At 47.7% G+C, this 15,536-nt stretch overlaps 1 protein-coding gene across 1 annotated transcript; it reads left to right on the top strand.

The window, feature by feature from the left end:
• Positions 1-11,328: 11,328 nt before the first annotated feature.
• On the top strand, positions 11,329-12,861 carry LOC136523663 (zinc finger BED domain-containing protein RICESLEEPER 2-like). Its single transcript, XM_066517271.1, has one exon. The coding sequence runs from the start codon at positions 11,590-11,592 to the stop codon at positions 12,859-12,861; it is 1,272 nt and encodes a 423-aa protein (XP_066373368.1). The 5' UTR covers positions 11,329-11,589.
• The last annotated feature ends 2,675 nt before the right edge of the window (positions 12,862-15,536 follow it).

Genomic DNA, 15,536 nt, shown 5'->3' with positions numbered 1-15,536 from the left:
ATTATTAGCTTGACTTAGGACTCCACAATGCACTGGTTGACATGGCCAAACCACCTCAACCGATGTTGGACAAGCTTTTCTTCAATTGGTGCTACCCCTAGGCGGTCACGTATATCATCGTTCCTAACTCGGTCCATTCTTGTGCGACCACAAATCCATCGCAACAGAACTGCATATCATTATATTAAGAAGAAATCGTTGAAGAGGCACACCTATGGGGCCTTGCAGGCGCTAGAAGCCTCGCTCACCTAGAGGTTGCTAATAGATAATAAGATGGTCGTTGTCGGGTACCTTAGAACGGGGTACCCCAAGCAAACATCGAAAGGGTCGCTAAAGTCCCATCTAAAAAATAAAAATTAGAAGGTAAGTCGTGGGCCCCTCACCCGCCACGACCGAGCCCACTGGGTCCTCCTCCTCCTCGCCTCGAGCCTCGAGCAGGAGGTCTCGACATCCTGACGCAAACTCCGCCTCGCCCGAGGCTCTCTAGGGAAGGCCTCGGCAGGGAACGCCGTCTCCGCCTCGCCCGAGGCTCTCCACAGAAGGCCTCGGCAGGAGGTGCATTCTCCGTATCGCGCGAGGCCTCTCGCGCGAGGCCTCGGCAAGGAGCCTGATCTCCGTCTCGCGTGAGGCCTCATTCTCCGTGTCGCTCGAGGCTGGCTCGTCCGCAGCCCGTCGCCCCCCGCCTCGGTCGACCCTCCCGACAGCGCGTCACGTCTCATTAATACTTCAACCACTCCTGCAATCTCAGCCGGACGGTGGCTCAACGCCACAGAATGGCCGACGCGACCCGAGGTCGCATCAGCACCATACCGGCCGGGACAGGGCACGGCGGGGATTACCGGCCACTGTGTCCTAACACTGTGTCCACGATCAGCGCCATACCAGCTGGGACAGGGTACGACGGGGATTACCGGCCACTGTGTCCTAACGCTGTACCCACGATCAGCCGCCCGCTCAAGGCCTCGGCACTGTACACCAGGGCCTCGGCGATCTTGGGGTTCGTGCCTGCCGAGACCCCCCCACCGCAGTGCAAGCCTCGGCACCGACCAAGTCCCAGCCTCGCGCACAGTCCGTCCACAGTGGCTTGCACGTTCGCCGCCGCGTCCACTCCGAGGCATTCTCGGGGCTCCCACGACGCACAGGATCTGATGGGACAACCACGCCGCCCCAGTACTCCAAGGACGGACCACTCCTACGACCACGCCGCCATAGGAATAGGCCACAGGGCTCGGACGTGCCACCCCTATTGGCACGATGCCGTATAGTAATACATGTACTGTCCTTGTCCTCCCTTCAACTATAAAAGGAGAGGACTTGGGCCACTTAGGGGGAAAACAAAAAAGAACACTTGGTAACACACACACACACACATTCCAGCCGCTTGAGAGCAACGTCTCAGACGGCCCACACGGCACCCTGCCGAGACCTGGGACTAGTTCCTTCTCTCCCTTAGCTTGTAACCCCCTACTACGAGCACTTCGGTGCAAGGAATACGAGTTCGATCTCTTAGACTAGACGTAGGGCACCGATTGCCTGAACCAGTATAAATCTTGTGTCTCTTTGCATCACCATCCGGAATTGGGAGCACGCAGAACAAATTCACTAGTCCGTTGCTATGGATGGTAGTCAGGTCACAGACTTATTATCCTGAGCACATACTTGCTTATAGGAGTGGGAAGGCTCATTATGCTCTTGTCGTGGGTTCTGACTCTTTCTTAGCCGACTGATTGGAGGCGGGGAAAGGTGAATGTCTAAGCACCATACTGAGATTGGGTCTCAAGTGTGGGGGCTTGGAGTCCAAATTTGGAAGGGGAGATGGACCCCGTGATAGGAGTGGAATGGGTTGGTCTTGTTTGTGTCTGGGGTACAAATGGGGCGTGTGTTTTGGGGTACCTAGCTGGGATACATTGGTTCGTGAATCACCGTTTCCGTGAGACGGTACGACTTGGCTATGGTCTAGCACCATAGTAAGAACTGGAAGATGAAAGATGGTGAAATGGTTCTGATTGCTTAACCCTTGCTTGAAAGTAGAACATGTGCTTACCTAGAATGGTTAGCTAATGAAGTAATCATGACTGCTAATAAAACTTGACTATAAGGATGAACTGTTAGTAATGCTTTCCGTAAATAAAAAGAAAACAACAAACCCATATTGCCTATTATATCCTTGAGAGTCAGAAAACTATTTTCACTAGTCGAGTAAGTCTTGTGAGTACATTGTGTACTCAGGATTTATTTTACCCATATTGCAGGTGCAACTTGAGGAGTAGCTCTTGTGTGGAGGATTCTTTTGGTGGGCACAGATGGATCCTTGTATCGTTTCAGCTAGATGTTTATTTTCATTCCGCTGTTTAATTATTGCACTCTAAACTCTGGTATTGTAATAAATAATTTTTAAAAACTCTTGTTGTATGAAATAGACTAAGTATTATAAGCTCGTACTCATTATTGGAGGATTGTTTCGAGTTCTCCCTTAGGGTGTGCTCGACGGAACTGTCTGATGTAGCTTACTTTCGAGGTGCTTAGTGTCTAGTGGAAGGCGAGCGCATCCGAAAGCGTGTTATTTCAGACGGTTCTGCCATAGGTGGTATCAGAGCCAGGTTGTGTCTATGAGTTTAAAAACTCTTTTTAAAACCTAAAATTTGACCAACAAAAGCTTTGCGAATAGTAGGATGCAATAAATTACGTAAATAAGTATAAGCCCTAGTAATATGGTCTATCTAGGATAGTGGCACTGGTTTTTATCTAATCAATTTTTTATAGGTACACTAACTTACGCTGCGTAAGAATTGTTTAGTGTACAGGAAGTGAGTGTACGCTATGCCAGAAATTATATACGAATGCCGCTATATTCTGGCCTGAGTGAACGAATAGGTCGATCCATACATCATGAAAAGAGAATCTTGCTTAAACTAAACTCCCCCACACATATAATTTTTGGATAGTAAATTGATAGAATAATAAATAAAGAGAAATGTTTTAACTCTTAAGGAAAAGTTCTCGCTTGTAACCATTTATTGGGCCTTATCATCTCTCTAGCCTTTTATTTCTAAATATGGAGGCTTTGTCCCTAACAGTGGGTTCCTATCTATTTACAGATGAATCTGAGGTCTGGTCGTGGGAGCACCAGTGCTGGGACAGGCCGTGGACTTGGTGAAGACCAAGGCAAAAACGGCCATGGCGATGATAACGACAATACCAATGGGGAGAGCCATGAGGCCCCACTCCTTGGTCCTCTTCCTCCGCCACCACCACTGCATCCGATGACCTATGCTAAGATGATGGCTGAGATGTTGGCTGCTCGTCGCGAGTCAGCCCATGCCCTGGAGATGCTGGCATAATCTATTGGTGGCTTCACCCGTGGAGGCCTCGGTGGCAATGGTAGAAATGGGGGTGGTGCTCGTGGTCCTGAGAGGCCCTATTCCTATCAGGACTTCTTGGGGACACACCCGCTCACGTTCACGCCGACTGCTAAGCCTCTGAACGTGGAGCATTGGCTTCATATTCTAGAGCAGAAGTTTTAGCTGCTCAATGTGATTGACGAGTAGAAGGTGCGCTTTGCCGCACAACAGCTTCTAGGATCTGCTAGTGCTTGGTGGGACACTTTCAACGCCATGCAGCCTATGGACTACCATATGACTTGGTGGGAGTTTACCACTACTTTCCGTTAGTAATATATTCCTGCTGGTTTGCTGAACAGGAAGCTATCCGAGTTTCTGGAGCTAAAGCAAGGAAACATGACTATGATGGAGTATGTGAACAAGTTCAACCATCTTGCATAGTATGCTGGGACTCATGTGGATACTGATGAGAAGAAGATGGACTGTTTCAATCATGGTCTCTCTTGCATCTTGCAAGAGAAGCTGTATATAGGGGGCTATCAGACCTTTAATGCTTTGATGAATGCTGCCATTGCTATGGAGGGACTTCAGCGTGACTCTTAGGCTGAGTGGAAGCACAAGAGGGTGATCACTGGGTCTTCTAGTCACCCACAGTCTTAGAAGGTACAGGTTGTGAGGAGGGTGTCCTATCACTCTTCGGGTGGATAGTCGTCTTGCTAGACTCAGCAGACTCACCAGGCACCTCCCACTCAGTACCATGCACCTACTCAGCAGGTGCAACAGCCTCAGGGACAACAAGTTCTATTTCATCAGGGATAGGGGAACAAGCCAGGTGCTTGTTTCAAGTATGGCAAGGAAGGCCACTATGCTTGTGAGTGCCCCTAGAACCAGCTTACTTAGTCTTCTTAGCCTTCAGCCAACTCTCGTTTGGTCAAGAGGACTATCATTAGGAAGAAGGTGCCCGTGAGCTACTCGGGACAGGTTAACTTCACTAAGGCTGAGGAGATTCCGTAAGGAGAGCCTATGATGGCTGGTATGTTCACCATTGATTCCCACCCAACATATGTATTATTTGATTCTGGTGCATCACACTCATTCATGAGTATGGGGTTTGCACAAAGGTACAATATATCTACTATGGCTATTCCTATTGCCTATAGAATCAGAACCCTGGGTGCGTAGTTGTGTGTTAAAACTCGGATGGACATAGTGAGACTAGTACTAGCAACTCATTCTTATCATCTCCAGTTCATGGTGCTGCCTGGACAAGACATAGATGCAATTCTGGGAATGAACGGGTTGAGAAACTATGGGGTAATCTTGAACCTTAGGCAAAGAATTGTTGAGTTGAAGCTTCATTCTTCTGAGGATAGAATGTCTCTCCTTATGTCTTTAGTTTCCACCCTACCAATTATTGCTCATACTAAAGCCTCTCCTAACCTTGCCTCTATTCCTATGGTTTGTGAGTTTCTGGATGTCTTTTCCAAAGATCTACCTGGGTTACCACTGGACCAGGATGTGGAGTTTGCCATTGAGTTAGAACCTGGTACTGCTCCTATTTCACGGCATCCTTACCGCATGACTCTAATGGAATTGGCTGAGATGAAGAAATAGTTAGAGGAATTGTTGGAGAAGGGATTCATCCATCCAAGTTCTTCACCATGGGGTTGTCAAACTATTTTTGTAAAGAAGAAGGACGACACTCTTTGGATGTGTGTTGATTATCGCCCTCTCAATGCGGTAACCATTAAGAATAAGTATCCTTTACCTCATATTGATATTTTGTTCGATCAGTTGGCTGGTACCAAGGTGTTTTCAAAGATTGATCTTTGTTCTGGGTATCACCAAATTAAGATCCGACCACAAGATATACCAAAGACAACTTTCTTTACTAGGTATGGGCTCTTTGAGTACCTAGTCATGCCTTTTGGTCTCATCAATGCTCCTGCATTCTTCATGTATCTCATGAATTCAGTCTTCATATTGGAGTTAGACAAGTTTGTGGTAGTGTTCATTGATGACATTGATATATTCTAAGAATAATGAAGAGCATGCACAACATCTTCGTATAGTCCTGACTCGATTACGGAAACACAAGTTGTATGCCAAATTCAGCAAGTGTGAGTTTTGATGGATTGAGTGTAGTTTTTGGGACATGTCCTAACACCTGAAGGCATCTCTGTGAATCCTGGCAAGGTGTAGGATGTGTTAAATTGGAAATCTCCAAAGTTGGTGTATCAGATTCGTTAGTTCCTTGGTCTTGCTAGTTATTATCGGTGCTTCATCTTTGAGTTTTCTAAAGTAGCCTAACCAATGACCAAGTTGCTCCAAAAGAATGTCAAGTTTGTATGGAGTCCAGCTTGTGAAGAAGCTTTCGAAGCCCTGAAGAAGTTTCTTACCTCTGCTCCTATTCTTGCCCGACTAGGTATTGATAGGTCATTTGATGTGTATTGTGATGCCTCTAGGATAGGACTGGGATGTGTGCTTATGCAAGGTGGATGTGTGATTGCTTATGCTTCACGTCAGCTAAAAAAGCACGAGTTGAATTATCCCACCCATGATTTAGAGCTGGCCACCGTTGTGCATGCTCTAGAAATTTGGAGACATTACCTGTTGGGAAATAAAGTACACATTTTTATAGATCATAAGAGCCTCAAATATATTTTCACTCAATCCGAGTTGAATATGAGGCAATGGAAGTGGCTTGAGTTAATCAAAGATTATAACTTAGAAGTTCATTATCACCCTAAAAAAGCTAATGTGGTGGCTGATGCCTTAAGTCAGAAGTCGCATCAAGTTAAAGAAGAATCTTTGTCTCTCAACCATTCTGAGGTGTTAGCCTATATTGCTCTAGTCTTGGATTTACTTGAGCAAATTATTATAGAGCAAAGGCAAGATGCTTCAAAAATTTTGCATATCAAGAAGTTAATTGCCGAAGGATGTGGTCCTCATTTCAGTATTGATGATTAAGGTGTGGTGTAGTTCAAGAACCGGTTGGTGGTTCCCTCAAATGATGAGCTTAGGAGAAAATTTTTGGATGAAGCTCACAACTCCAAATTATCCATTCATCCGGAAAGTAACAAGATGTATCATGATTTACATCACTTGTATTGGTGGCCAAATATGAAACATGATATTACCAAATACATCTCAGAATGTGACATTTGTGGAACGGTTAAGGTGGACCATATGCATATGCCTGGATTTCTATAGCCCTTGTCTATCCCTGTTTGGAAATGTGAGGATATTTCCATGGACTTTGTTGTGGGTTTGCCTCACACGACAAAGGGGTATGACTCTATTTGGGTCATTGTGGATCGCCTTACCAAGTCCGCTCATTTCCTCCTGTGGATTTAAGGTATTCAGCCAAGAAGTATGCCAAGTTGTATTTTGATCGGGTTGTGACCCTACATGGAGTTCCTCTTACCACTGTTTCCAATAGAGGGTTAGTCTTTGTCTCTCGTTTCTGGGAGCAGCTCCAGAAATATCATGGTACTCGTCTCCTCAGAAGTTTAGCTTATCATCCACAAACTAACGATCAGATAGCAAGGGTCAATCAAGTACTTGAAGACATGTTGAGAGCTTGTGCCATTTTTTATCCAGAAAAATAGGACGAATGCTTGACTTTAGCTGAGTTTTCCTATAACAATAGCTATCAAGAGAGCATTCGAATGGCACCGTTCGAGGCCCTATATGGTAAGAAATGTTGAACACCCCTTAACTGGGTGGAAGTGGGTGACCATGGGTACTTTGAACCTAATTTTATTAAAGAGGCAAGAGAACATGTCAATGTTATTTAGAGTCATTTGAAAGCGGCTCAGAACCATCAGAAAGCTTATGCAGACAAGGGGAGAAGGTCCTTGCAGTTTGAAGTTGGTGACCATGTATACCTAAAGGCATCCTCGATGAGAGGTGTGCATCGGTTTAGAGTCCATGGAAAGTTAGCTCCTCGTTATGTTAGACCTTATAAAATTTTGGAGCAGTGTGGTTCTGTTGCTTATCGTCTCCAACTCCCAGATATTTTATCAGCAGTCCATAATGTTTTCCATGTCTCCTAGCTAAAAAAGTGTTTGCGAGTTCTCGATAAAGTGGTGGAAATTGAAGGACTCCCTCTACAACCTGATCTTTCTTATATTGAGCATCCCATTAAAATCTTGGATGAAAAAGAGAGAGTCACTAGGAACAAAGGCCCTGTTCAGCTTACCCCATATTCGGCTTATTTTTTCAGTCGAAACAGTGTTTTTCTCTCACAACAATTCAGCCAGAACAATGTTTTTCAGCCAGTTTCAGTCAAGTTTCAGACCAACGAACGGAGCCAAAGTGGTAAAATTCTATAAGGTCCAATGGTAAAATCATTTGGAGGACGAAGCAACTTGGGAACAGGAGAGTTATATTCTAGAGCATTATCCCCATCTCCTTTCTAGTTCACCAAGGTAATTATGTAAATTGAAATTTATTTCTTATCTCTTTTCCACACTAGGCACACATGAAATCTTGGGACAAGATTTTGTTTAATAGGGGAAGAGCTATAACACCCTCGGTGTTATGCTCTAAACAAATTACTAAACTATGTCATGAGCACCATGTTTATATGATAATGCATGTGATGGAATGAATAGATGAAGTATTGCAACCTAAAATGATCAATAAAAATGTTAAATGAGAAGCTATTACACAACTCATGTATATCAAGTGGGGTTTAAAAGTATTTTTTATTGAACAAAAATACTATAGAACATATATGTGGCGCTTAGATAGAATTTGGAATATGAACTTTGTAGATGACAATGAAATACTTATTGTGGAAAAATAACATTGCTAGCCAATATTTCTAATAGCCTAAAAATGGAACTTGAATTCAAATTCAGCTCAAGGACTTAGAAGAATTTAAGTATATATAAGCAGCAAGACAGTGCATTGTTTGGTGATTTATTTTGTGAAATCAAGTTACGAGGCGGTGTCATGTTTTAGCTCGGGTTGGTAGCCTCATATGCCATCTTAAGCATGGTGAAGAAGGTTTAGGTCCAGAAGCAACCGTTTAGTTGTTATAGGTGCTTTAAAATACGTGCACGACACGTTCTCGGCCTAACTCGTTGGGTGGACGTGGTCACCTAGCTCGGGCGCTTAGCATCGCCGCGCTAGTCATGCGTGCATGCGTGTGCTGCCGCGTGTGGCTAGCCATGGCTGCCTCTGGCCTGGTTGTGGCCCAACTATCACTGGCCCGCCGCATGGAGCTGCTGCTGCCGCCTGTCTTGCCTCACGCCGTGATGAAGCCACTATCAGGGCTATCACCTTGTTGTCGTGTCTGCGCACTGCTACCCTATCTCGCGTTGCCGCTACCAACACCACCGTGATGCCGTGCTGCGCTGCTGCCACTCGCTCTGCCACCGTGGGCACGTGGGCTATCTTGTCGCACCACCGACCTGCCCGGTGCTGCGACACTACCGCTGCAGGTGCTGTTGCCTCACCATCATGTCCGTGCCTTCCTCTGCAGCCCTACCCCGCTGCTGGCCTAGTTTGGTGGTCGTCATAGCCACATGCACGTGGTAGAGCTCACCGTTGCCTTACCATTTATGGCACTATGATCGTGCGGGCCATGCCGGTTGTGGACGTGTGCGCTTGTCCTTAGCGCCTGCGCGTGGGCCAAGGCAAGGGTGAGCCAAGCCCACCTGCCGTGCCTTGTCTCTGTTTCTCTATTTCTCCCTCTATTGCCGCTGTTGAGCCGTGCCATCAAATTATCCAGTGAACGATCACCTCCATTCAATTCAGTGCATCCATGGTTTCAACATCACATCCTCTCGCTGCCCGACCCCACTGAGCCTTGAACCGTGCAAGGCCAAGCTCCAATTTGGAGTTTTCCCGCTGCTGTGCCATTAAGGCCGCGCTCGGCCATGGTTGAGGGTAGCCCTCCTACCCGCCCATCCTGAACTAATTCACCTACACCACTAGCATCGCCTTGACTTCCTCTTCACCCTATGTGCCTTAGCTGAACTGCTACCGCCTCCCCATCATCGCTGACGCGACAGTGCCGCCATGGTGCGCCGCCGCTATATCTGGGCACAAAGCCCGAGCCCGTGAGCCCAGCACGGAGCCCGCTATTTAGGCCCGGCCCTAGCCTGGCTCGGCCCGAAGGTCAATGGGCCCTGGCTGGCATGGCACGGGGTGCAGGCCATGCTTGGGCCGAACCCTAGGCCCACAGGCCGGCACGGCACGGCCCGCAAGCAGGCAAGCAGGCCGGCGGCCCAAGAACGGCCCCCTCCCCTCCTGGCCTCCTCGGCTCCTCCCCGGCTCCCCATATAACCGAGACCCCCCCCTCCCCTGGCCGGCCCCTAACCCTAACCCCATTCGCCTCGCCTCCCAACCGCAGGCCGCAGCCGCACTCGACACCCTAACCCTAATCCCATTCGCCTCCCAACCGCAGCCGCACTCGACACCCGCTCGGTCCATCTTCGCCTCCTCTCGTCGACCCATCTTCGTCGCCGGTGCGACCGTCGTCCTTGGATCCGGTGATATCGCCGCCGCTCCATCACCCTAACCCTAACCCCATTCGCCTCGCCTCCCAACCGCAAGCCGCAGCCGCACTCGACACCCTAACCCTAATCCCATTCGCCTCCCAACCGCAGCCGCACTCGACACCCGCTCAGTCCATCTTCGCCTCCTCTCGTCGATCCATCTTCGTCGCCGGTGCGACCGTCGTCCTTGGATCTGGTGATATCGCCGCTGCTCCATCACCTCTCCGTCTTTCTTTTTACTCCTTCTCCTTTGTTTGTCGATGAACATGTGAGTCCGCCTCCCCGTCTCTCTTCCACCGTCGCTCACCGTCCTTCTTAATCCCGTCTTGCCCTTGTGTGGCCCTCGTCTTCTCTGGCGCCGGGCTCCGGTTGCTCAGGCAAGTCCATCCCCATTCGTAACCCTAACCCTAGCCCCTAGATCTATACGTTTCTCAGTGTTTTGATTCTGTTTTTGGGATCATTTTCTCATCCGGCTCCGGTTGCACAGGCAAGTCCATCCCCATTCGTAACCCTAACCCTAGCCCCTAGATCTATACATTTCTCAGTGTTTTGATTCTGTTTTTGGGATGATTTTCTCATCCTTTTCTTCTTTGCGTGTTCTTTTTCTTTGCAGGTCTGCTGCCGATGCCTCGTCGTCAACTAGCCTTGGCGTAGACGGACGACGGGCAATGGCACCGCGGCCAAGCCGTAGCCGCGCACCGTTGAGGAATGGTGCTGGAGTTCAGCCATCCGCGGCCGAGGGCCCCATGGTGTGTGACTCGTAGGGCGACGGTGCCATGTTCCCTGTGACTGGCGACGATGACTTGGTCGTGGCTGGGCTGTCCCCGGAGCACGACGACGACGGCCGTGACCCCTTTGTGGTGTTTGATGACGCCACCTACGGGACACAGCCGGCGATCGACGTCGATGCCGTCGATGCTGGGGCAACGGGGACAGGGATGGTGGACTCCAACACCCACTTCAACTACACTGGTGTTAATGGTAATGCTGATGGTAATGGTACTCATACTCCTTCCTCTGGTGCTGTTTCTGGACTTGGTAAGCGCAAGTCTCAGTGCTGGGGTGACTTTGAGGAGGTTTATGAGAAGATTAATGGTGTCGATGTGCGTGTTAGAGCTATATGTAAGATGTGTAGAACTGTGTTGAGTGCTAGATCTACTGCTGGTACTGGTCACATTCTTAGGCACCAAAAATCTTGCAAACAGAAACTTGATAATGCTTCTAGGGTTCAGTCTCGACTAGCTTTTAATGCTGATGGGTCTTTGCATAATTGGAACTATGATCCTGCTATTGCTAGAACTGAACTGTGTAGATTGATTGCTAGGCTTGATCTTCCTCTTGGTTTTGGTGACACTGATGCATTTGAGGAATATATTAAAAATTCTCATAACCCAAGATTTGTTAGATCATCTAGAAGAACCACCACTAGAGATCTGGATAAGTTATTTGCTAAACGTCATGCTATGATTAGGAACTGTGTGCATGCTTCTGCATCTGTTGCTTTGACTTCTGACATATGGTCTGGTAATGCTAAAGAGGATTACATATCTGTTGTTGCTCACTATGTGAATGCTGATTGGGAATTGCAAAAGAAGATTGTTGGTCTTAGGTTGATTCAAGTTAAGCATTCTGGTGAAAACATTTCTGCTTCCATTGCATCTGTTGTTGAGGAGTATGGCTTGGTTGATAAAATCTTTTCTATCACTTTAGATAATGCATCTTCTAATGCTAAGGCTATGGAAACTTTGACACCCATGTTTGCTGGTTATCTTGGTTGTGATCCTGCACCTGATGATCCTGCACCTGGTTATAGTCTTGTGCATCAACGCTGTGCTTGTCACATTATTAATCTGATAGTCAAATCTGGACTAAAAAGAATCAAACCTTATATAGAGGATTTTAGAACTGCAATTAATTTCTTGAACTCCTCTAATCAAAGAATTGCTATGTTTAGAAACTACTGTGAAGCTAAAGGTATGAGACCTAGAAAATTTGGCTTAGACATGGATGTTAGATGGAATGCTACTTATCTCATGCTAAAACACTTGGTTCCTTACAGTGAAGTATTTTCTGTGTTCATAAATTCAAATTATGGTTCTGCACTGTTGTCTCCAGCCCATTGGCACGTGGCTGGGAAAATATTGGAGTTCCTGGAAGTATTTTATGACTCTACTGTTACACTGTCTGGTGTTTATTATCCTACCAGTCCTCTTGTGCTGCACCATGTTCTGGAGATTGCAACTCATTTGCATGCATGTGAAAGAGATGTTAATCTTAGACCCTTTGTGTACCCTATGCAGCATAAATTTCTCAAGTATTGGAAGGACATTCCTCTCTTATACTCATTTGCATTCATTCTTGACCCTAGAGCTAAGCTGAGAGGTATGCAAAGGGTCCTCCATTTACTTACTGAATATACTGGTACTGATTACACTACTTACTATGCTGATTTGAAAACTGAGTTGCATAAAATGTTTGAGAAATATTTGAGAAAGTTTGGTGCAACCAGGTCACAAAGGGTTGCTGGTCCTACCCCACCCACTGGTAAGAGAAAACAGGCTTGGGGGGTAATTTTTGGAGGATCAGGTCTGCCTGGTCCTTCCAGTGGCACTGTCTATTCTTCTTCTCACTCTACTGCTTCTGAACTTTCAAGCTATTTGGACAGCGACTGCATAACTGCTTATGAGGATGGTTTTGACATTCTTCTGTGGTGGAAGGACCACAAACTAACCTATCCTATCCTGGCTATTATGGCCAGAGATATCATGTCAGTTCCTGTTTCCACTTGTTCTTCAGAGTCTTGTTTCAGCTTAGCAGGGAGGATCCTAGAAGAACGGCGCCGGAGCTTGAAACCAGAACATGTTGAGATGCTGACCTTGTTGAAGGACTGGGAGCTAGGAGAGAAGAGGGAACAACATGAAGCTGCTGATACCAAGGAAATTGAAGATGCATTCGAGAATCTGTTCCTGGATGAACTAGAAGGTGAAGATGATGGATCTGGTGGCTGACAGTGGCATTGGTTGGCTGGGAGTGTTGGAGTACTTTTGTGTGAGTTGAGAGTGGATGTGTCCCTCACTCACTTGCTTAGTTTTCATTTGAACCTTTGAACAATGGTCTGTAATAACTATGTAAGATTAAGACATTTGGAGCTGGCTATACTCTTTTTTCCTGCCTAGGGTTTCTCACAAGGGTGAGTTTTACCTAGGTAGGTTTTTAATGAGGCAGCATTGCACAAAACAGCTCTTTTTGATATTTGAATGGATTGAGATGTTTATTTGGAGGTGTTTTAGATTTAACGGGCTGTGGGCTGGCACGGCCTGTTATTTTTGCCGTGCCTCACGGGCCAACACGGCACGAAAAATGGCCCATAGGCCCGTGCCTGGGCCGAAGGCCAGGCCCGCAGGCCGATGAGGCACGGCCCGCAGGGCACGGCGTGCCTCCTTGGCCCGATAGCCATCGTGCCGTGCCGGCCCGTGACCGTGCCGTGCCGGGCCGGGCCGGCCTGATGCCCAGGACTAGCCGCCGCATGGCTTGGCCGCACATGGCCAGCCCTTCTCTGTCACCATCTTCTCCAACCATCACATCGGCTAGTTCCATGGTAGTCTACTGATGCTCACTCGCTAGCTGATTATGTCCTTAGGTGCCCTGGTTCACCGGAGCAGTTGCGTCACCATCGCGAATGGTCACACACCGCCGCAGGTCGCTCTACTATGTCCCGCCGCCCCATGTTGTTGCTCGGTGTAGGCGGTTGGACCATAGTTGAGTGTCGACCTGACCGATGAGCCAGTGCGGGTCTCTGGTGGCTGACGTGGCCACCCCATGCCACCGCTCGCCGCACCGTCGGGCATGGGTTAGCCGGGGGTGCGCTTGGGGGGAATTCTAGGAAAGCCAGGTGGTTAAGTGAAAAGTCTTGTGAGAAGGAGAAATAGCGTTAGGACTTAGTTGTAATTCGGGAGAAGTGTGAGGTCTATTTTGCAAAAGCGCCAGCACGCGCGGGATTCCCCCGCCGCTGGTGAAGGGTCTAGATGGTGGACTACAGGGAGGGTGAATAGTCCTTTCTAAAACTTAATTGCACCGGCTGACCGAAATAAGTATAGAATTAAAACTATCGGTCTAGCCAAGACTACACCCCTCTATCTATGTTCTCTAGCACCTTGCAAAGATCCTAATTAAGCAACTAAGGTGTCAAGCTAGCTAGAGCTCACCTATCGAATTCTAGGGGCAAGGTCACACAAACCTATGCCACTAGTATTTTGCACATCGGGAGCTCCTACACAATTCTAGTAAGCAAAAGCACACAGCTCCTAAGCTCACTAGCAATGCTCAATAATAAGACAACCAATGCCAAATTAGAGAGCGCAAATACTTAGCTACACAAACTAAGCAATGTGACTAACAAGGTTACACAAACCAAATTAGTCACGCAAGGGAGCTACTTCTATGCTACATAAGCAAGAAGGTAAGTAGTGAGCTACACAAGCTAACTAATTGCAAGAGCAACTACACAAGCACAATGTATATGAAAGTAATTACAAGCTTGTGTAAGGGAATTGCAAACCAACAGGAAGAACAATGTTGACATAGTGATTTTCTATCGAGGTTCACGTGCTTGCCAACACGCTACGTCCCCATTGAGACAAGCTCCAAGGTTGTCGTCGGTCCTCTTGCTAGTGGTGACCCACAAGTCACACTCTCCCACATGGAGTGCTTACCACAACCTCTAGCACTTGACCCGGTCAGACCACTTGTTGCCCTTCGCGTCTCGCTCTACTAGAGTTGCTCTTTGCGGCTCCCGTGGGGTGAGCACAATGCCCCTCACAAAGCTCTTCTCTAGAGCACCGCACAAGCTTCTTGCGGGCTTCGACGGAGACCACCACCAAGCCGTCTAGGAGGTGGCAACCTCTAAGAGTAACAAGCAACACCGGCTTCCAACTTGATCACCTAGTGCCACTCGATGTAACCTCATGATGCAATCGTACTAGAATCACTCACTCACTCGATCGGATGAACACTATCAAGCTCAAGTGAGTTAGAGGGCTCCCAAGCACTACCACATAAGCCACCAAGGCTCTAGTGTGCTTAGCTCTACTAAGCTTATAGCCAAAGGTCGACCAACACTTCTATTTATAGCCCCATGGGCTAAAATAGCTGTTACCCGTTCACTGGGCGTTTTTTGGGACGACCAGACACGTAGGTCGTGTGCACCGGACATGTCCGGTCGCTGCATCTGGTCGCAACCTAACCGCCACGTGTCCTTTTCAAATTGTTTAGCCATTCGCACCCAACGGCTATCACTGCACATAGTAATACCACGTGATCAGACGCGCCATTAGAAAACGACCAGACATGGGAGACATAGTGTCCGATCGAGGCTAGAGAGCTCCTAGAGCCGCTATGGGCTGATCGGACGTGTCCGGTCACACACTAGACCAGATGCTCTGAGCATCCAATCAATTATAGCGCTGAAAACCCGAGACTTGCTAGTTCACACTGGATGCATCCAGTCGTTATCTGTAATCCTGTTTTGGGCTATATAACTTTGACCTAATGCTGAATAGTAACTCATCAGCATTCGGTCACTCCATTGAGCCAGAGTTCGGTCACCTCGATAACTTTGCTCCCATCTGGCCAGAATATCGGATGCGTCCAATACTCATATCAGAGGCGTCTGGTCACCCCGTGA

This window comes from Miscanthus floridulus, chromosome 18 (genome assembly GCF_019320115.1).
Source record: "Miscanthus floridulus cultivar M001 chromosome 18, ASM1932011v1, whole genome shotgun sequence".
Classification (NCBI taxonomy): Eukaryota; Viridiplantae; Streptophyta; class Magnoliopsida; order Poales; family Poaceae; genus Miscanthus; species Miscanthus floridulus.
Note: the sequence above shows the minus strand (reverse complement) of the source record. Positions and strands in the feature narration are given on the sequence as shown.